The 23,815-nt window shown below is 40.4% G+C and overlaps 1 protein-coding gene across 1 annotated transcript in view; it reads right to left on the minus strand.

Annotated features, from left to right (window-relative positions):
* The window catches only part of LOC111874264 (acetyl-CoA carboxylase), a gene marked incomplete in the record, with an annotated part of 140,446 nt that extends 116,676 nt beyond the window's left edge, over nt 1-23,770 (minus strand). The window contains 2 exon segments of the mRNA XM_033755395.1: nt 6,011-6,260; nt 23,542-23,770. Of these exon segments, the coding sequence (XP_033611286.1) occupies nt 6,011-6,237 (227 nt within the window).
* Between the last annotated feature and the right edge of the window lie 45 nt (nt 23,771-23,815).

Raw genomic sequence — 23,815 nt, forward strand, 5'->3', positions numbered from 1 at the left:
ACCCAAATATTTAAAACATTTCACATTCTCCAGTTGTTTTTGGTCTAGCTTTATTGTGACTGGGGCTGGTTGTCTCGAAATTTTCATTACTTTTGTTTTTTCCACATTCATTTCCATGCCATAGCACCTTCCAATTTCGATTAGTCTATCAATCATACCCTGTAGCACAGTTTCTTCCTCAGCCATTAACACAAGGTCATCTACATATTTCACAGTTTGAATAACTTCCCTTCTAATTTGAAGTCTCCAAGCCCGTCCAGAGCTTCTTTGGTAAGGCATTCGCTGTACAAGTTGAACAAAATTGGTGCTAAACAGCATCCTTGTCGAACTCCTCTTCCAGTCTTCACACTTCTTGTCTCCCCTCTGTCCAGTCGCACTCTAACTTTCTGATCCATGTACAATTTGCTAATCAATCTTCTTTCACGCCAATCAATACCTGTTTCCTTTAGGATCTGCATTAATTTGCTGTACTACAGCACATATAAAAGCCACACACTAAGTCTTCTTGGCACAGTCTAATTCCTTCGACAGCCGACTCCCTGAATTCTGACCTACGACGACTGACTCCAACCGAGTCTGAGTCTTACGTTACGATCGACGGTCAGTCGGCCAGCCTGTCTTGGAATAAAACACCCATCTGGGGTTTACGACCAGATTTTTATTACTGTCAGACAGTTACCGGTTTGTTGATGTGGGGCGCTCTCCCTGACGAGAGGATGGGTATGTCACAACTGCTGCTGGCCTTCGCCAGCGTAGTCATTCTCAGGTCCGAGTCCCCTGGGACTCGCGACCATATTCTTCTGTCTCGGGTTCGAGACTTCACTCTTCGTCGCCTCCAACGACTCGAAAGGCTACGGTGGAGGTATTCGACCCCGCCTCCACACAGGAACTACGATGGCTCTTCTATCCTCTCGGCACGGACCACGCACAGAAAACACAGCCCATCCATTGCTGTGCGTGTGTCTTTTGAGGTTCCCACGTGATCGCTACCCAGCCAGTCCACTTGAACGCTGGCTGCTACCTAGCAAAGGTCTCGATGCGAACCACATAGAAAACACCGCTCCTATATTCTTGGCCATGTATTTGTTTGAAAATGTTTACCTAGAAACGGGGTTTTCTGGCTCCATAACTTAATGTTTTGAGCAAATCCGTCACAGTATCTATTTTAATCACCAAGTACATTCACATTATCAGCACAGACCAGTAGCTGATGTGTCCCATTTGATTTCAGTCCCACCTGGTTTTCTTAGACCTTCCTAATGACATATTCTTAAGAAAATTTTAAAAGTAGTGACGATAAAACATCTCCTTGTTTTAGACAATTTCTAAATAGGAAAATTATCAGACAAATATTTACCTATACGGACCTTACTGTAAGTTTCATTTACACACACTTCAATCAACCTAACTAGCTACATGAGTAACCCAAAATCTATGAGAATACTGTACAATACTTTCCTCCTAATTGAATCATAGTCTTTCTTAAAGCCAACGAATAGCTGATGTACCGTGCTGAGGTCAAGAAAACATGGATCTGAACATTCACTCACCCATACGTCTTCATTGCTTAGTGCTTAGTTACTTTAAGCACAGGGATATCCTTACCTTTTACACCACTGCTTGGAAAGACAGTTTTGTCATTTTTACCTCTGAACGGACTCATATACAAGCGTGCGCACTCTTTCAAAGAAAAGAAAGCATTCTCATTTCTTTCCAAAGGCCCTTCACTAAAGACACACAGGGCAGCATCTTACTTCTTCAGTTTTACTTCATATTTTTCTTTGTCTTGTTAATCTAGCCTCTGCAGTCTAGTGGTCAGAGTTCCTGGCTGCAGATCTTGAGGTCCGGTTTCGATTCCCGGCACTACCACATTTTTTCTGAGAAGTAGTGGGTCTGGAAAGGCGTCCATTCAGCCTAGTGGGGATAACTGAGAAGCTATTTCAAGGCAATAGCGGCTCCGATCTAGAAAACCGAAATTAACGGCCGCGTGGATTCGATGCGCTGACCACGCGACACCCTCTATCCGCTATAGTTGGTACTAACTTCGACGAAAAGCGACGGACGTTCGGTCGGCATAGTTCTCTTGCGGACTAAAGCCACGGAGTTTATTTGTTTTGTTTTTCGTTAATCTAGTGTATATTTCAATGCAGTTGCAGTAAAAAAAAAGCAGCGTAAATATCAGAAACATCAGTACCGGTTTACGTCTTGTTTACAGCGGTCTCTCCGTACACTGAATGAAAACGCTCAAAACATTTCGAAATTGTGGTTCGCCAACACCTTGAAAAACATAAAATTTTTAAGACTTCGAAGTAAATGTGTTCAGAATTATTTCTGTGTTGATCTAGAAGCGCTAAGGTGAGTCAATTCAAGCTGGTGTGTGAAAGGTGCGAAAGTGACATAACGATATGATGTAAGTTGCGAATCGTTCATTTTGGTTTGTTAAGAATGTGGTTCGTCACAAGATACAAAAAAATAAACAGACATGTTGGATGACAACGGTCAGAGTACGAGTATTCTTGATTCTTGCAGAGAGCGGAATACCAATACAGGCATGTAAGTGTCAAATTAATTTCGTAAGATGCAGTTGAGATTATAAAGGTTGATGTATCATCATTAGGGATACTGTTAGGCTAATGTGCCACAGATTTGGACTGCAACATCTAGACCCAGTTCAATCAATGGAAACCATAATCTGCACTCATTTGTGTTTTGGTGTAATTAAAAGTTTCATTGAGATATTGCAAATGGTACGCATTAATATGTGTATTATACTGGACCAAGTAATGGCGAGTGCAAGAAATATTACAAACATGTGTTTCCTGTGTTCCACAACGAAATCGAAGAGTTTTCCCTCTGGACCATGAAACTGAAGTATGTGTGAAGGAAGAGTACATGATAAAATTGATTTAACGAAAGTAAGTGAATATAAGAATAGTGGGTGTGTAGTGAGGCAATGTGTCTTTGAGGTTATTCTTGCACTATTATTAATAATATTTTGTGAAGTATGTATAGTGATTTGCACAAAATGTGTTTTAGTGGTTATTTGGATAGAGAGTGAATTAGATTTCATGAGTGCATATTTCGTATGACAGAAAATAGGGTGTAGTTTTGGTATGTAGCCTCTCATTATTACAACTGAGAGTAGATTATTAGTCACAATGATATACTTCTTTTTTGCATTAGTATAAGTACTTGTAAGAAGAGTGTGCAAACTGAATTCTAGTTCCCATTGAAGAAGTTAGTTTTTGAATTTATATCCTAGTTCTGTGTGACAGAGAGTGGTGGGTATAACGTATGTTGTTTTGGTCACAATAATGTCCAGTGTAAAGTGATGTTTAAAATCTCTAGTGTGAAGTTATATTTTTGTGTGTAATATATACAGTGATGTGCACTGAGGTTTTGTAGTGTTTTCAAGAATGTTAAGATTTCCCCCTCACCCACAAGGGATTGAAAAGTTTCCCCTTTTGTGTACATATCTTGTTTGCATGAAGAATTCTTGCTTATAACAAGGTGGTATGCTAAGTCAAACACATGTTGTCATTGGTGTTATGCTGGCAATCTGTTCAATGACAGTGTAAAATGTGCACAGTGGTGTGCAGAGTATGTGCTATAGCATGAAGAATGATGGTAAGTTATTTGCAAGCAGGATGTGTATTTCGGTGTGACAGCCAACAGATTGCATTCCTGCCATCTAATCTTCCAGGTGTACATGTGTTAGCAGGTTGTATAGAGCATCAGGGAATTATTTCCTTTCCATCTACTAAACTGCTTACAGAATAACATTGTTTACAGGAAAGCACGAATTGTTTCAGCTGACATTCTTGGAATTGTATTTTATAATTTAGTCTAGAACATATATAGTGATGTGTCTGCTTTTTGTTTTAATGCTTAGAAGAATGTTGAGTGATATTTTCTTAGGTTCAGATCGTAATCAGTGATTTCTCTATCTAACATTTGAGCAATAGTATTGTGGGGTGGATAACTTTTATATAAAGTATATGTATATTCTTCACATATGTCGAAAAACATAATAAAGTTAATAATGGGAACGTTCAAAAAGAGAATATTTCGAGGACTTTTGGAAATTGTAAGAATCAATGAAGATAATGGTGATATCATGCACTTGAGAGCGTTCTGAACTGTCAGTATTTCGGAAAAAATGCACCTACGACCACTATAAATATCGTTACTATATTCCACGTTTCACAGAATACGTACAGAGATTAACAGAAAAATATATGCAAGAGTATATCATGTGAGAAAATTCGGAAATAAATTGTCCGGTATAAATATATAATTATTTCAAACGCTATCAGACACATTCAATCGTAAGATATTGCCGACGCCCTAACAGTGCTCGACTGATCAAACGATGCGCAGTAGTCATTTGCGCACATCTGTCAAATGTACACTCACAACCTAACATTAGCGTAAATTACCGAACTTCGCCCCCTCCAAGGTACAAATGGATGCGCAGTAGTCTACTGCGCAAACCTAACCTAACCTAACCTAACATAGGCGAATGGTACCCCTGAGATACAGGTGGATGCGCAGTAGTTCATTGAACACGCCTAAGAGTGACGTCATTTACGAAGCTGCTATTTAACGGAACGTAATATAGGACTGTCGTAACATGGACTATAAATCGAAATATTACGTTACTTATAAAATTGAGCGTGTTGACTCTTTTTCCACACATAATATCAATCTAATCCACTTATATTCCAAGGTTATATTGCTACGTGATAGCTTAGATTGTCACCATCCCCCACGGTGATACAAATGATTACTGAATATCAAATATTAGGGCATTATGCTGCCCTCCAATGGCATAACCTTATGACGAAAAATCTTTATTATCAGTGAAATCGTTCCCTTCTTTCTCGTGGATGGATACGCGACCAATTCAGTGACTGCTTGGCATTTGTTTCGCCCGAAATTCCCTTCCTGGATACGAAGTAGAATAATATTATATACGAAAATGGGTAAAAAAATTGGGTGAAAAATTACCGTCCTGTAATCGAACTGATAATGGAATATTTCTGTTTCATTCATGTTAAAACATTCTCATCACATTATAGAATGATGTTGCATAGTTCTATGAGTTTCGTAATTATACAGCTTCTATTTTGACAAACATATTATTTCGTTGACCATACCTTGTGCCTGAGCAGTGCAGGGCAGTGTTTTTCAACGAATGGCCCACGAACCCATACAGGTAAGCAGCTTAATTTATGCCGGTCCGCGTATTATAATTAGCACATTAGACAGTGTACTCCACCGAGAAAAAAATTTAACTACACGGGACACAGACTGTCCGGCCTAAGGATTTTCGTGGTTTCACTAAGTCTCTCCAGGCAAATGAAGGAATAATATCTGTGTCAGTGTGCGACGGATTCCTTCAAAAATCGTTTCCAAGTCATATACCATCGTGCCGTTCGCCAACATATAATCTAGCTATGGATAGTGTCGTTAAATAACCCACAGATATCGATTTTTACCTAAGGGAAATATGTGCCAACTTAAATTATTTCTTACACTTCCTTACCAAATTTTAGTTTCGAATATTCAGCGTGGGTGATTATGTCCCTTGTAATGGGATATCGTCTGAGGGCCACATTTAAACCACTGCCTTTTGCACGGAAAGACATCCTCCTTCCTATGAAAAGCAAGTCTCCAAGTAGCTAGTTCAGGATACGTGGGCTGCAGGTCTCCTTAAACCAACCATGATCCCAGAGCGCCAGTCTCCGAAGATCTTATATGCTTAAAAGGGGAGTACTTCAGTTTCCGTTCAGTTATTAAGATTTTTGTTTCTATTTGTAAATTGTTTAAGAGTAAAACATATATGCAGGGAGGTGTAAATTTTGTCTCTGTCATCAGAACAGAAATGGCAAAAATTCAAATGGAGGACATGTAGGAGTACCGCTCTAACTGATTCTAACAATTCATACATCGCCCTTTACCTTTACTCCAACAGAGTGTTGTTACTGAGCGAATTAATAATCCCTACCTGAGACGTTTTCTCTTCTCGGCAAGGGCGAACATGCTGTTCAGGTTGGAGGAACTACTATTCTCGCGGGTTGGAGGGTTTCCTTCTGTTGGGAACAAGTCACTGGCCTCCTCCTCTTGGATTTCGCCTTCTTGACGACTGTCCTCATGGTTTTCTTCACATCCCACAATGAAATTCACCTTCTCCTGCTGCTGAGCAGTCGTTATTGTTTTTCCGCCGCCCTCCATTGTCACAGGCGCCGGGGCACAACCTGTCACAAAGATTGAATTCAATTCTTTATTTATTTAAGTACTGATTTCAACAGCCTGTGTGGCCAATTACAGAGTCAGCATGGATACAAACAACAACAGCTACAAGACAAACACATGGACAAAATAAACAAAAGAAACCAAGAACAAGCGAAGAAAATTGATCAGTTAAGGTCGTTAATATTTGAACATGAATTTTTAAAAATATATGTAGATTTACGAACTATATTTACAGCAGGAACACGTCCACCTGGACAGTGGCTAGAGGAGCAACTGAACATGGTAAAGATACATATGCTTCAAGTAGGAACACGAATGCCGACTGTTTTGGGAAGAGAGAGCATCATTTATAAACATTTACTAAGAATAAAGCATCAGAGCGATGCCGCCTGATATGTAGTGTCTGCAAATGAAAATCCGCGTTCCTAGAGAGGACATTTCCAGGAAGATGGATCGGCAGAAACGGTCCAACGCCTTGGCCTCCACGTTCACCAGATGTAATACCACTCGATTTTTTCTTCTGGGGTTATGTCAATAGCAGTGTGTTCCGAACACCAGTTAACGGACTTGATGACCTGAAGACCCGTATCAGGAATGCGATCTCGGCTATTCCAGCGGATATGCTCCACAGAACATGGCAAGAGCTCGAATATCGTCTGAACGTTCTCCGTGCTACCAAAGGAGCCCACACCGAGGTGTATTAAACTCAGTAAAAACTTCCGGAGTTTCACTATGATCTGCCGAAAACCGCACGTGACTAGCTCAATTTGTTTGCGCGCCACAATTTATCAAAACCCCGAAGGAACTTTGTGCACACTGTATAAAATCATGACATGAACTACGTATACTGAATCCCCTGAATATGGCATCCATGCCAGACATTCAATTAATAACGATGATGTAATAATCTACGTCACTACTTAATGATGTTTTAGGACGGCTGATGTAACATGCACATGTAATTCCTCCTCATAACACTGTTCTATATATCCCGCTGTTTCTGAATGTATATGCCTCATGGTTCACAGTAGGTCCATAAAAAACAAAAAAACAAAAACAAAAGCGAACTATATCGACCGAGCGACCGCCTCTGGCCGGCGAAGTTAGTGCCAACTTTAGCGGACAGAGAGTGTCGCGTGGTAAGAGCAACGAATCCCCACAGCCGTTAATCTCGGTTTTCTAGACCGGAGCCGCTATTTCCTTGAAATAGCACCTCAGTTTTCGTCACGAGTGAACCCCGTTCCAGACCCACTACTTCTCAGAAAATCTGGTAGCGCCGGGAATCGAACCCGGGACCTCTAGATCTGTAGCCAGGAACTCGGACCACTAGACCACACAGGTGGTCAATTATTATGTACCATCACACAATAATGTTAATCGACGTTAAGGTCAAAATTTTCGAAATGTTTTACATTATACAAAAACGAATACCTAACACAAACTGCATATTTTCGAAGATCTGTTACCATATATCATTTTGGACCAAATATTTAAGTAATGCTAGTGGCACTCCAGCCTGAGATCTTCGTGAATCTGTCATTTTACGTTACTGGTTGTAGAAAATTAAAAGGTACAAGGCCTCATATTGCATAACTTTCAATCGGTCACTATGTTAAAAAGGGGATACAAAGAAAATAAAGAGCTCTAGTAAACAAACAAACTCCGTGGTTCCAGTCCGCAAGCGAACTATACCGACCGAGCGACAGCCGCTTGTCGGAGAAGTTAGTGCCAACTTCATCGGATTGAGGGTGTCGCGTGGTCAGCGCAACGAACTGCAAACTCCTCGAATACGCAGACGTTGCGGCAGTTTATTCAGTTAACAGATGTAGCAGAATTGGCGTATCGGAGGTGGAAAAGAGCATACAAAGCATTGAACTTTATTTAAAGTAAAGTGGCTTGGAAATAGCACCCAAAAAAATGTCAACTGTGTATCTTCGATAACCAAATGGACAACTGATGGAGAGTGGGAGATCACGGTACAAGGGGAAAAGGTTTCTTCAGTCAAATCAATAAAATTTTTAGGTCTGCACTTAAAATCTAATCTAGACTGGAAGGACGAAATAAACGCAATTGCTAGAAAATGAGAAAACACGATGATAATCGTGAATTGTGTGAAGCACACTTGGCGGGAAGCGAACCCTGTAATTTTAATGAGACTCTACAAGGCACTTATAAGGTCGGGGATGGAATATGGAGCATTTTTAGAAGAAACAAGCACAGAAGCTTGAGATGATACAATATAGGGCAATACGTGGAGCACTGGGCTGAAGGAGGAGCACCCTGACCAATGTAATGCTAGCAGAAGCCAAAGAAATCCTAATTTTTAGTAGATTCAAACAGTTGGGAAGGAACTATGTGTTCAGGTGTTACACGTCAACCAACCGTCCAATGATCCAGCTGCTGGAAGAATTATCAGCTCTAGATGACAATCCAGGAAGGAGAAAATGAACAACCACTTATCAACGAATATTACAAAGAGGTAACCCCTCTCGGTCATTTAATCCAATCAGGGAACTATCGCCTGGTATTCGACTACACATACGGAAGCATCTTCTACGAGGCCAGGGCATCTTTCGATGAGGGAAGACAAACAAAGGAAGCAGAAGATCACAACAAGGAATTCAACAAAATTTTCCAAGAATGAATGAGAACCAGCAAATGTTTCGCCACGGACGGCTCAAAAATGGAGGACAAACCATTCGTAGGATTCGCATCGATAGATATAAAAGATGGTCGTAGCATGAAATTTAGGATAGCTAAGATAGCGTCAATATTCACGGCGGAAGCATTAGCAATTGCCGAAACACTAGATATCACTGAAAAAATAGAATCCGAGCAAAACTTCATGATCTTCTCGGACTCGGCAAGCGTGTTAAAAAGCATTAGTAACCCCACTATAATAAGCAACACATTGCACATATCTTCTGGGACTGTAAACAGTACAAGGACCAAAGGGCCACAATGATGGACATCTTGTCTGAGAACAGCGAAAAGAATTACCCAGAATCAGTTACAGAGCTCTTAAGGCTAGAAGAAAAAAGATTTCTGCAAGGCGTCTACGAGTATTTCATCAACAATATTCCTATATTTATATAAAATAGATATGTAAGAAAAGTAAAAAGAAGTAATTGCACTGATTATTTACAGTATACACAAGATTTAAGTCAAGATCTATATTAACAATCGCGGGACCACCGCTATTATAGAATAAGATGGGTATTAGAATGTGCTACAGAAGGGCGGATGGGCTTTGCCTGGGCCTCTTTTGTATTTACATTCTTCTTCTTATAATTAAAAAAAAAAACCCACTGCCTTTAATTTCGGCTTTCTAGACCGGAACCGTCATTTCCTTGAAATAGCTCCTCAAATATACTCACGAGGCTAACAAGCTATTTATTTTCTTTAAAAAAGGAAAGTCAGTTACAAATGTATCGTACGAAAGGTCAGAACGTTTATTATTATCCCCAACATGAAATCCCCTCTTATTATGAAACCCGAAAGTTCATAACTTCATCACAAAAGTTCGTCATTGCTCTTGCTCGCATCTTCGCATTCTATATTTCCAACATCCGTTTCAACACGCATCCCCATCCACGCCATTTCCGGATGATTTCTTTCTATTACTTTCTCCAATCCATACGTTCTATGCATTTATTGGTTCGCCCATGCGTGTCGCATGTACCGGCCGTCCGATTCTTCTTGTTTTAATCAGACTAACATGAGACAAGAATAACTCAGTGTCTTTAGTCCGCAAGAGAACTATACCGACCGAACGACCGTCGCTTGAAGGCGAAGTTAGTGCCAACTTTAACGGATAGAGAGTGTCGCGTGGGCAGCGCAACGAATCCCCACGGCCGTTAATTTCGGTTTTCTAGACAGGAGCCACTATCTTCTTGAAATAGCTCCTCAATTATCCTCACGAGGCTGAGTGGACCCCGTTTCAGACCCACTACTTCTCAGAAAATCTGGTAGCGCCTGGAATCGAACCCGGCACCTCTTAACAGTAGAAAATATTTAATTTTAATAAATGACTCCTGCCTTACGCAATTCCACCGTTTTCACACAGGAAGTACTGACGACAGAGTTATGGCAACATAGCCAAGAAATCTAACGTGAAAAATCTGGGCTACATTTATGTCCTGTTTTTTTTATGTACTCGTATAGAACGACACAAATTCCCTAACTAACTAATTCCCTATTATTTTTCTTCATTTCTCGGCAATTTAATTTCCCTTTGGTCCGAATATCCTCTTCATCACTATGTTCTTCAGCTCCTTGTGTTCAGTATGCTAACATAACGTCCTCTTGCATTATCAGAGAAGAGTTACCTGGGTTTGCAGTAAGAAAGACGTCACCGCAGCAAAAGGCAAGACCCTATTTTATGCCACAAGTCTACGTCAGGCACATGCGAACACTGAGAGAACCCTGCCACATTTAGGTTCAAGAACGCCACAGGAGATAAGAGCATAGACACGTAATCCTGAGTGTCGACTGATCTTAGCATATGAACGACATACTCGTACGAGTATTTCCTTCTACCACCCATAATTCTGTCGCAGTGATTTCTAAACTGTAGGTGGTGGACTTCTGAGGTATAAACTACCTTCATATGTACTTGAAAAGCCGATTACAGTGGCCGCGCATCTAAGACATGAACTGTCTTCGCTCGCTGGAATGTCGAGATCGTGGGTTCGAATCCCACTCAAGACATGGATGTCTGTGTGCATTTATTCTGTGTGTGTGTAGGTAGCCTCCGCACAATACGCTTTACCCTGGACCTTCCGTGTTCTAGAGATGATTCAAAGCAGAGTGAGTGATGCAAACCTTCTCGAAGATATTTAGTTGTTAACATTGGGAGTCTATAGACGACAAAACAGGGAACTGATGACTAAAAGCGACTCGGAATTAATGAGCTAAATTCACACTAACAAGCCAACAAAGGCTCCAGTTATGTACAGTAACATCCGCTGCATCTGATTTGTGAGGGAGTACAACTGAAGCGCAAGAGAAGTGCCAGTTGGTCCGTGGATTTCTATCTACGAGTTCTTGCTTTCCCCTAACGTACAATCAGCTGCAACAAACATACGAGCATGTGGGATCTGAGATTCTCACGTGAGTGGTTATGAAGAATTCGATCTCCTGGGATACAACAGCGTGCAGTCAGTTCAAAATCAACGGACGCCTCGGAGTATCATTTCGCCTCCATCCACAGAGGTGAAGAGCAAACCAAAGAAGAAACCATGACGAAGCACAGCCCTGCTTGATGCCTGCTTCATGTTGGTTTCTTACTTGGTTTATTCCGCAAACCTGACGATGGAGACATGTTCCTCCGAAACGACCGGTGACTTTGAACGGACAATACTGCGATATATCCCAGAAGTTAAAACTCTGCATATGAGCATGTGTGGATTATCTGATGATTCTTTCAGTATAGAGATTGTACAGCGTCGGATGGTAGGATCGACGAATAATGAGGGACTGGAAAGGACTTAGGAGGAAGCAATCGTGGCCTACTCGAGGTAGTATCCCAGAATTTGCCTGGAGAGGCTGAGGAAAACCATGAAAAGTATCGTTTGAGCATCTGATGACGGGGAGATAATCCCCGAACAAAACCTAGCTTAAACAAACATCTTCCTTTGTTGGAACATTACTTCGACCCAATGAATAAGGAACAACAAAACCAAATCAGATCTGTCTTTAATAAACGTAAACTAACGCTGAACATGTAAGGCACGTGGGTGTCAAACACTAGAATGAATCAGGGAGGAAGTAATGGCGAAAAACAAATTTCCGATTGTAACATAAATCATAAATGCATGGAGCACTGAGACACGGATATTCGTTTGTTCAATTTGACTGACCGACCAGCCATGAATATTCCGTTATCTGCAAGTGGGCCTCCTACATTAAACAGAAACTTACCTGAAACGAATAAATCAAGCCTCATTGGATTCCATTATAAACCGTTTCTTTTCCGCATTAACGTCATTTTTCTTAATTACAAGAAGTTATAACATACCGAGGAGGGAATGAGTCCAATGGCATGCTACATACCATGTTTCACGAAAATCGATCAATATAAATCATACTAGTGCCCATCATTGAATCCGTGGAAAGACGTATAGTCATGAGGGTCTATAATGATATAATCACTTCCGATACGCAATGTCACGGTTCCTCCTGAGGTCATGACCTGTACACGCCGTAACCATCAGCTGATTACAACCCTGACACTGAGACGTCATGAGGCAACCTTCTGATAAGACCAAACACTTGCCATAGCACCAACGCGTCTCATTTCCTTATCAGAGGAACTTATTTCGAACTCCGGCCAGTGTTCGGCTGTCTTGGCAGTGATTTCCCGTGATGTCCCTACGTTCACCCAATAAAATGCCGGGGCAGTAATTTACAATAGGCTGTGACCTCTCCTATGCATATGTGTATACTCCCAAATTTGTTATGCAAAAAGCTACACAACCTGCGCATTTGATATTGCAAAAGAATCAGGCAAGGGAAGTCAACTTCCTCACGACGCACTGAAGTAGCGAGGAACTCTAAGCAGCTGAATTCCAATCCGCGGGAAAAATTTTCCAGTAAACTACATACAGTACACACAATCTAAGAATAACGTAACCAGTACTAGTAGTTTCAGATGTTGGGTCTAAAGTTAAACTATAAAGCGAGGAATACTTGGTTGCGCCCATATAGGGCCTACGGCGCCAGGCGTACACGATCGACAGTTAGTTCAGTCTAGTTCACATTTTCACAACCTATTTTTATAAGATTAATTTTAATTTAATTTTATTAACCTGCGATATTTTGTCTCTCTTCCGAGTAGTAGCTTTCCAGAAGCTCCCCCACCATCACAATCACCAAAATTATGTATGAACTCCTTATCTCCCCATGTGAAATGCAGTGCCAGTCCACCGTAATTTCTTTGATAAATCTACCCTCCGTAAATACTCGTAGATTTCACTACAATGTGTACTGAGATTTCAGTCACAGCCCAAGCCATTATTTGGATGGTACGCCCGACTGATTCATACTCACCAAATGAATTAAACTTCTAATGACGTATTACTTTTTACGAGGTATCCAGTTCGAATCCTGATATTTCCACAAGTCCCTCATCGCGAATGTGAAGTAATATCTTCAAACACACCAAGTCCCCTTCTCTCATTCTAATCAAGGATATGTGCACATTATATTTCACGCTCAATAACGTCTAGAACTTTGAGAGCGTCATTAAATAATTTTCGAACACGCAGTAAGAGCCCCAAAGATTCTGGACGTCTAATGTTAAACAACCTAACTCCGGGGTACTGGGTTATGAAAAAAAAAAACTCCATGGTTTTAGTCTGCAAGTGAACTATACCGACCGAACTACCGCCACTTGTCGGCAAAGTTAGTGCCAACTTTAGCGGTTAGATGGTGTCGCGTGGTCAGCGCAACGAATCCCCACTGCCGTTGATTTCGGTTTTCTATACCGTAGCCGCTATTTCCTTGAAATAGCTCCTCAATTATCCTCAAGAGGCTGAGTGGACTCCGTTCCAGACCGACTACTTCTCAGAAATCAGGAACTCTGACCACTATAACATATCATAACTTTCATAACAAAATTCTATGTTATTCAAAAATAATCACTAATATTGTCACAAAAGCCTGCCACTGATTCAACATAATTCACATCTTCACGGCCTGTTCATTTTGTTCAGTCTCATTCCAGCGATCTCTATGAACATGTCCAATACAGAATCCTGACGGTCCAAGCTCCAGGTCTTGCACTCTTTTCCACATAAGTGAAACTGAGTCTGAAGAACTCTGATGACATTTGTTACGAGCTAATTAGTGGAGCCGAGCCAGCACACTCGGTATAGTCACTGGTTACTGGCTGGGCGACAGACGCGTCGGAGTTCGAGTTCAGGTAGGGTCAAGAATTTTCTCTTTTCCTCGTCGTCCAGACCGGTTCTGGGGTCCACCCAGGCTCTTTCCCTGGGGGTAAGGAGGCCGGGGCGTGAAGCTGACCACTCGCCTCCAGCTAGTGTCGAGATCAAGAAAACGTGGATCTATACATCCATTCCCCCATACGCCTTCATGGAGTAGTGCTTAAGTAGTTAAGTATTAGTTAAGGGGCTGTTAGCTTTACATTCAACTTCCAAGTTACGTTAAGAAGGTAAAATTATTGGATTACCATGATGTGTGTTTTTGAGTGTCCCTACTTTAAATTGTTGAACCAGTCGGCCGATTTTCAAGAAACTGGCGCGGAGAAACTTGTTTTGTTGGCGCTGGAATTTTAAGAGGGGGTGTCTGCCGCTAATTCGAAGGAGGGGCAGCATAAGTCATTACGGATCTGATCAGTGCCTTATGGAGGATTAGTTTAATCTTGGCACTTAAACGTTCATTTCTGAATAAGGAGTAGATTCTAATAAATGTTCTGAAGGCCTTGGCTTCAATCATTTCTATGTGCAGTCTCCATGTAATCCTCTTATCGTAAATTACACCGAGATATTTTACATGTCACGCGGAGTAGGCAAAGTCACATTGCGACTGACAGTCAGTCAGTAAAGCCTCTTACACACGACGCCACCACGGTCGCGCCACCAGGGTGGCGCGGCCGTGTCAGCTAATAACTTTAAATGAAACCTTTCACACGTGGTGGCTGTGACGCCTCTGGAAGCGCTGCCATACGGCTGGTGGCGGAAGAACGCGATTTTTCGAGCCCCCAGCTTGGCAGCGCCACCACCTCAGTCCATTGTATTATATGAAGGTCTTCACATGAGACGCGACTGTGAGTGCGGCCAGACTAAAAATATCAATGCAAGAAACATGTTCTTTTTAAATTTTGTATTTCTTACCTCAATGTGACCATGAGTTTTTCTTCCGGTGGTATGCTGTCTCTCATATTGGTGTCCACACCAGTCAGTTTTTCTTTCATACACTGTAGCAGCTCATCAAAATATGTGATGCTAATGAGCGCAAAAATGAAAAATTTGTCGTGATTCTGTCAAAGGTCACTGTACAATGTGTAGAAAATACCTTTCGTTGGTCGGTCTTTTAAGATTGGGTGTACCCAAAATCTCCGTTTTTTACGGCGTTTACGCAAACGGGAGAACAAAAATTAAATCGCCTGTCTCTTCCAACTCCATTTTGAGACTGATCCAGGACTGGTGGCGTATTTGGTGGCGAGAAAAAATATTCTCGCTGCCAGGAAAAGCGCACCAAAATTCGTGGTAGCGCGACCATGGTGGCGTCGTGTGTAAGAGGCCTAAGTCTGATGTCGAGTCCCATCTGGGGCTCATGACCAGATATTTACTGTTTGACAGTTATGGTCTTGTTTTTTGTGAGGCGCCCTCTCTGACGAGAGGACGGGTCTGTCATTTGTACATGCTGCTGGCCCTTGCCAGCGCAGTCTTTCTCGGGTCCGAGTCCCTTGGGACTCGTGACCATATTTTACTGTCTCAGATTTGAGACTTTCCTTTTCGTCGCAAGCGGGGAAGTCAAAGTCAAAGTCACATTGCGACTGACAGTCAGTAAGTCTTGATGTCGAGTCCCATCTGGGGCTCATCACCAGATATTAATTATTACTGTTTTACAGTTACGGTCTTATTTTTGTGGGGCGCCCTCTCTGACGAGAGGGAGGGTCTGTCTTTTGCATATGCTGCTGGCCCTTGCCAGCGCGGTCTTTTTCAGGTCCGAGTCCCTTGGAACTCGCGACCGTATTTTACTGCCTCAGGTTTGAAACTTCCCTTTTCGTCGCCTCCTACGACTCGCATGGTCACGGTTGAGGTATTCGACCTCACCCCCACACGGGAGATGCGGGGTAGAATCACTATTCTCGTTATATAACCCCGTCATGAAACGCACAGAAAACATCTCTTCCATTATTACGTGTTCTCTCGTTGCCGCGGAGCTGTTCCTACCAACGGCTGTTGCACTGTCTCCTGTTTACAGAGCTGTTACATGGCAATGGGTCTACATGTCACAATATTATATTCATAGACTATATTTAGTTCAAAGATTTCTTGCCAACACTGCCAGCTTAATTTCTTTACTATCACAATGATATCGACAGAGGTGACCCATCCCATCCAAGTTGTAGGTTATCATAGAATTCAACCCAAGCCTTTAGTGGACTAAATTTAACATAGTAATTCATAACTTTGCATTAATGGAAAAAAGTCTCACAAACATGCATATTTTAAGTACATCTGTAATAATGCCAGATTGTCAGTACATACGAATTAACATAATAACAATTCGGCTTTATGGGGATTTTTTTAATCAATACTTTCGATTCCTTATTAAAATCTGTCACCGAAAATCAGTTTTGGTTATACCAGTTCACGTCATTTTACACAAAGACAACGCCACAACTTAAAACACTCAATATGTCAATAACTTTACAAACCTGAACTGATGAAACGTTTGATATAAATTAAATAATATAAAGCACATACTAACAACCAATTTCATCAGCTTCCTTTCACTTTATATTCAGAGTAGAGCATACACATTACATTTTTTATTGCTAGTGGGGTGAGACTAAGTCCCTTGTATTGCGGCCACTTCTGGCCTATTGTATCAGCCCCAGATGATAGGTGAGGGTGATTGTGGAGCAATTGGTGGAATGAATATTGGCAGGGGAAACCGAAGTACTCGGAGAAAACCTGCCCCAGCGCCACTTTGTCCACCACAAATCCCACTTGACCAAACCCGGGATCGAACCCGGGCCGCCGCGCTGGGAAGCCAGCGACTAACCGCTTGAGCTATGGCGCGGCCCATTACAAATTTACAAAGAGAACCAGGAATTAGGGATAAAGCTGAGGTATTCTGGTGACTATTGGCACAACAATTAACAAATAAAACTAATACTATCAAAATGTTAATCTTCTCCTTCCTTCTCTTCTTCTTCCTTCAAAGATACAAGCCATTGGCCTGTTTTCAACGTCAAGAGATTATGTCCTCCCATCTAGCTCGGGTTGTCCAATACGTCAGTGTCCTCTGCGTTTATAATTTAGTAATATATTTGGCAGTCTATCTGCTGTCATTCTTAAAATATGTTCCTACCAGTTTTCTTTCTGCCTTTCTATTCTGTTAGTTAAATTTAATATTTTTAATTCCGAACGTACGTCTCTATTTCATTTTTGATCTCTGAAAGTGTACCCAGCAATAGGACGTAGGAACCTCATTTCATCTGACTCTATTCTCCTTTTGTTGGACTGATATGTTGCCGTTTTCACTTGCATAAGTCAGATTCTATGGCAAACCACCGTACACACCGAACGTGTATACGCCCAGACAAGAAACATACGTCACATTGCAAGTTTATATATAGGATACACAGCGTGGGAATACCATACCAAATACCCACATACCACCAAATTTGTACATCACTGAAAAAAGTCTCTTTGGGCCTCATATACCGGGCTTATTATGTAGAATTTTGGCAACAAGACCTACACAAGACACAAGACCAATTCTACACTGTAGCAGGATATCCCCTAATATAAAATATTTTAGTTGGCATGCAGATCCCTAACCCTGCATATAGGTGTTAATACCTTTATATATGTCTAACATACCTTTATATGTTTTAATAATAATTCAACATTTTATATATACAGTACACCTTTATTCTATCTATTCTTAATCATGTATTTGCTATTTTAACTATGCACTATTCTGAGGCAAAGTTTTTATGTTAATATTTAATACGATGCGTTGCACCCATAAGGATTTGTATCGGTATTTCAATAACTGTACATATTCCTGCCTGATGAGGGTCATGTATGACAGAAACATGTTCCAGTAATAAAGGACAGTAAAACTTCGAAACATCCATCTATTTTGTATCAGTTGTAAATAAATAGTTGCCACTATTAAAGTTCCAAACCTCATACATTTTCATTTGGACCTTCTCCCAATATCTTCATTTGCTGTTTTTAATCACTTCTGTCAGATCTTGCCATTCTATTTTTATATTAGTATTTACAGCCCAGTGATCCAAATAAGTTCTAGGCTGTGATGAGTACAACTTCCTTATACTTTTCTGCTGTAATAAATGCACTTTAAATCAGCTTTTATCTTCTGAAGTTCCTATATTTTTTCTTATGTATCCATTAAGTTGGTTGAGGCACTATGCTACAAGCCGGAAGGTCGCGGGGTCGAATGCCGATGAGGTCACTGAATTGTTTTCAATTTACCTAATCCTTCCAGCCGCACTATGGCCCTGGGGTCGATGCAGCCTCTAACAGAAATGAGCACCAGGAATATTCTTAAAATATTCTTGGGCGTAAGGAGCGATCAACACGTGGGGCTGACAACCTTACCGCCATCTATGAACCGATTGTCTAGAAAATGTGGGAACCTCAACATCTCACAACCCTATGGGCCTCCAAGGCCTGTTACAGAAACACTTTTACTTTTTTTTTATGTATCCATCTTGCCGGGATATTTATCTTTGATATAACCATAAAGAGGTAACAATATGTGTCACCACTTCTATAAACTCCTGCGTCTTTTATTAAATTACTGTTAGTACAAATATAATCTATAACTGATTTAGTACCTCTTGCTGATCATATACATTTGAGAATATCTTTATATAAAAAATGTATTGATTATTTCTAATTCACTGAAGACAGTGAATGTTTTTAGAGTTTTCTCGATTCCCATTTAAGACATTCTTTCCATGCGTGTCTAAGATTCTTTCAATTGGCTGTTGACCAACACGGGCATTGAAGTCTCCACATATTGCTAGGTAATCCAGTATGCTGACAGAGTTCAAGTGTGACTGCAAAGATTCATAGATGTCAATGATGTCTTCCTTTTGTCCTTCTTCGGGTGCATAAACACCTACCATAATCAAATATCCCCTTGGGGTTTTCAATCCGATGTTAATTATATGGTAGTTCACAAAGTTGTAACTATGGACTCTGCTTCTCCAAGATTGTTTTAACCAAATTTACATTCCTGATGTCACTATTCTATTTTGGGAGACTCCACTATTAATATTCAGTTTTATTACTTAGTCTCCACTTCATGTTTCAATCATAAACAGATCATCATCAGGTGGTAATTCATGAATATATGAGGAACATTATAACTGAATTAACAAGTTAAAATGGATCCCACATTTTACAATTGGATTATCTCATTAAAAAAAACGTTAAACCTGGGATTGGTCGTTAATGAATATACAGTTTGTTTATGTGTTGGATGTTGAAATAAAATATAAAATATGTGAAATGTTTGGATTCTTTATTATATACTGCAACACAATTTGCCACATTTTCCAAGCTCATCTATACATTCAGAATTACTGGGTTTTTTGGGCTTTGTCGATTGTATGGTAATCTAAAACAACATCTACAAGGAGAGTTTTGAGAAATTGGCCCTTGACTCAGCATAACACAAACCATCGCTGTGGCTCTGGTACATTGACGACACATTTGATATCTGCCCTCATAAGCCAAAGCAGTTACAGAATTTCCTCAGCTACCTCAGTATTTTAAGGCCTTCCACCCAGTGCACTATGAAAATAGAGTCAGATCATACCATTTCTTTTCTACACGTTCTGGTTATCAGGAAAGAGAAGACACTGGCTACCGACATTTACAGAAAACCCACCCACACTGTCCGACATCTCAACTTCAAATCTAACAATCCACTGCATGTGAAAAGAGGTTCATTTCACAGTCTTCACAATAGAGCTTCCACAGCGGCCTCCATAGTCTAGAGGTAACGTTCCCACCTCATGACTCGTGGTACGCGGGTTCAAATACCCAGCGGAGGTCGTCGAATTTTTAAGGGCGGAAAAATTCAGGGAACAAGTCCTCCGGGAGGGACTTTAAGCTGTGTGTCCCGTGTCGTAACTTTACGGCACGTAAAAGAACCTCATATCCCCAAAGGGAATCACTGAGCCAAATTCCAGGACGTTTCCCGCCCAACAATAGTCTCTAAGGCCTCTGATAGATGGGGGAAGCATTATAGACACCGCTAAGCACCCACCCTCTCTAAATAACTAAATAACTAACTAGAGCTTCCACCATATGCCATGAACAACAAGATCTGTTTAATGAAATTATCTGCCAGAGATGTGATCTTCAGCTCAGTGGTTATTCCCATGGTTTCATTGACTCAGTCATTAATTCCAAGGGTAGACATCATCTGAATAAAGAACAAAACCTTCTGGCCTCAGTGTATATTCCATATGTGAAGGGTGTTTCAAAGAGAGCAGTTCAAACATATAGGGAATCAATATAACATAAGGACGATCTCCAAAACTAAGAAACTACGCACTTAAGACTTCACTCAGGAAAGCCAGGCCTGAAAAAAATCCGCAACAGACAGCGTAGTGCATCCATAGCATTCTCTGTGAATGTGGCATAAGGTGCATTGGCAAAGCAGGCAAGACCTCTAGCCATGCACCTCCGTGAACATAGACACATTCTCAAAGACAGTCATCTAGAAAATCCAAATTAGCCCAATATACCTACGAAGTGGATCGCAGGGTAGGCTGGAAAGAAGCCTGGATTGTGGAAATTAAAAGGAACAGCAGGTATAGGAGATACACGGAATCGGCCCACATGGCATGCAAAACCAATCCAATCAGCCAACCCAGTTTGGACATTTTTCTCCCATCTAGATCCCCTTATCAACAATGAGGTTACCAACTTACAGAAAAGATCAGTATTATGTGACAGATTCTTCATGGGTTTCTATGCAGTTTTAGTTCTGAATTTTCATTTTTACTCCACAAATGGAGCTTGCAGTAAGCTCAAAATGGTTTCACAAATTCCCCATTTAACCCTATGCATTGCTTTTCATGAACTTTGTGGCTAGGTTTGTTGCATAAAATTTTCACCTTAGATTTAGTTCTGTGCATGCTTTGTCACAATTTTTATCGCCTATTTCCTTGTTATATTCCTTCAACAAAGCCTGGTCTCAGGTATTTAAACAGCTGTAGATATACTGACATGGGTGAATCTGGTTGTACACCAAGATGGCGGATGTCCCAGAACTGGGAATCCAGAAATACTGGACACAGGAGTCATCATCACCAAAATCTCAAATGCCATGCCATAACAAATAAATACCCAGAAGTAGTTTCTGTAGTACAACAAGTATATGAAGTGCTCAGTGACACTGAAATCCTTGCCAAATGCACACCAGCACTCCACCATTAAAATCTACTTCTTGCCATTTCAGTTCAATTCATATCACCAAGAAGTATGTCCAACCACTTTAATATTAACCCCTATCTCTATATGTCAACTTTCCAAGTGTTCTTTTTCTTCAATTTTGCAAGAATTTCTTCTTTCCCCCAAGTGAGCCACACCCTTGCTGAAACCATTTCCTCCTCCACCTCACCTTCTTCTTCTTCTTCTTCTTCTTCAGCTTTACGGATTAGACCTCTGGTCTTTTCCAATTCAAATTAACTTCTGAATTTAAATATTTCAGACACTTGGTAGGACTCCTTGGATAGGGCACTGGCCCATTACAAGGCTCCTGCACACAATAACACAAACACAGAAACAATCCAGTCAATCTTCCATACCCTGAGTAGGATTCAAATCAGTCAAAAGCAGTATGTGCCCTACAGTAATTATTGTTATCAGCATCGGTCTAATAATGGCATCAAATTAGTTACTACAGTAATCCTAGAAATGTATAAATCACTATTTCTCATTTTATAATTTCCTCACCCGCTCATATGCTTTAAGCCATTTACAGTGGCGAACAATAGTACTATGTGTCAGTAGTTTATTTTACCTTCCTTAATAAAAAATGTGAGTCTTCCATGTGTGATGTGATGTGATTGTATGCAAATTTGTTTATCTATGTTCAGTTCCTGCTAAGTAGCTTTACAATGCAAATGACATACACGAAACACATCACAAACACATTCTGTTACTTGCTGCCTGTCATTGTGCATAATTCATCTAATTTATACTGCACTAGCAGAACTTAATGTTCAGCACCACTAATGCCAAAGCCTAACATTGGACATGATCCTGAGCTATTCTCACCCACACCCAAATGTTCATTACCATGTTCATAAATGCCACCCCAGTCCCAATCCTGAACCAAATTAATCTAGTCCAAACCCTTACACCCTGTTTATTTAAGATTCATTTTAACATGATCCTCAAATCTACAAGTAGGTCCTTCAAGTGATCTCTGTCCTTCAGGTTTTCCAACCAAAATTTTGTATATATTTTAATCTCCCCCATGTGTATAACATGTTGTGTCCACCTCATCCTCCTAGTAACATCTGAAGAGCACAAATTATAACCATTTTAAGTAGACCCTCAAGGCTGGGGATTTGGTCCACAGCTAATAACTTCTAGCAATAAAAAGTCAGCACGTTAGAAAATGTCACAATGAGCCTCAGAACAGAATTAGGATCAGTGGAGTACTTTTGTGAATGCTGAAATGAACCATTTGGTTTTATAAAATATGAGGAACATGTTGAGTATATGAGCGACTATTAATGTCTCAAGGACTCATCTCCATGGAGTGAAGTTAGTACAAATTATGAAGCTGCTGTTTACAAAACTTCCTCCCAACTTCTATCACTTCATCCCTCTTAGACCTAAATACTCTCCTCAGCAAACTGTTTTACAGCATTGACAGTTTACATTCCTCCCTTAATATACAAAGAACAAGTTTCCCATTCATACAAAACAACAAATAAAATTATAGTTCTGTATACTTTAATCTCTGACTTCGGAGATGAAAAACTGGAAGACAAAATTGAGAACAGAATGGTATCAAGCATACTCTGAATTTCATCTACTTTTAATTACATATTATTTTGCGTTGCAATTTCATCATACCTTCTGAAACATGCTGAATTCAAAATGAACGTTGTGCTTTAACTGTAAAATTTGGCATATTCTAATAATTTCGACCAATTAAAACGGTGGAAATAATTATCATGTAAGATTTGAGGTTTTCACGGCGGTGACTATGAAGAAAGCAGTCTTCTGGGATTTGGCACCGTGTATATGTGGTGTTAACCGACGTTTCGGAGGAANTCATGTTCATATTTTGGGGGTAAATTGATAGAATGCAAGGATTGGACAAGCTGATGATCATCAGACCCAGAGAGTGAATCTTATTGGTTACACACCGGAATACGACATCCACGAATATCGTCTGTAGTTGGGGTTTTCATCCCCCGTTTAGAGTTTAATTATGACACAGACATCCAACTTAATATTAATTGAACTTGGTTGTTCATATTATTTTATAGTATATTAATGAAATTCTACTTACGCCAAACGTTTCCTATGATGATACTACACTTAACACTTACAAACCACCCACTTTAAATGCCAACACAATGAAGACCTGAAATACCCACATATTAAAACCAATTCATACTATTAACTGCAACAATGTGTACATAAATACTTATACAGCAAATTTATATTGAATAAAAAACAACTGACGTTCGCGCCTATTGATATCACTGTACGGTGAGCTGCTATGTGACCTGCCATTAACAGTTGATCCTTAAATTTTTCATACGGTATATTTCCCAATATTG

The sequence above is a fragment of the Cryptotermes secundus genome, unplaced genomic scaffold (assembly GCF_002891405.2).
Source record: "Cryptotermes secundus unplaced genomic scaffold, Csec_1.0 scaffold1362, whole genome shotgun sequence".
Lineage (NCBI taxonomy): Eukaryota > Metazoa > Arthropoda > Insecta > Blattodea > Kalotermitidae > Cryptotermes > Cryptotermes secundus.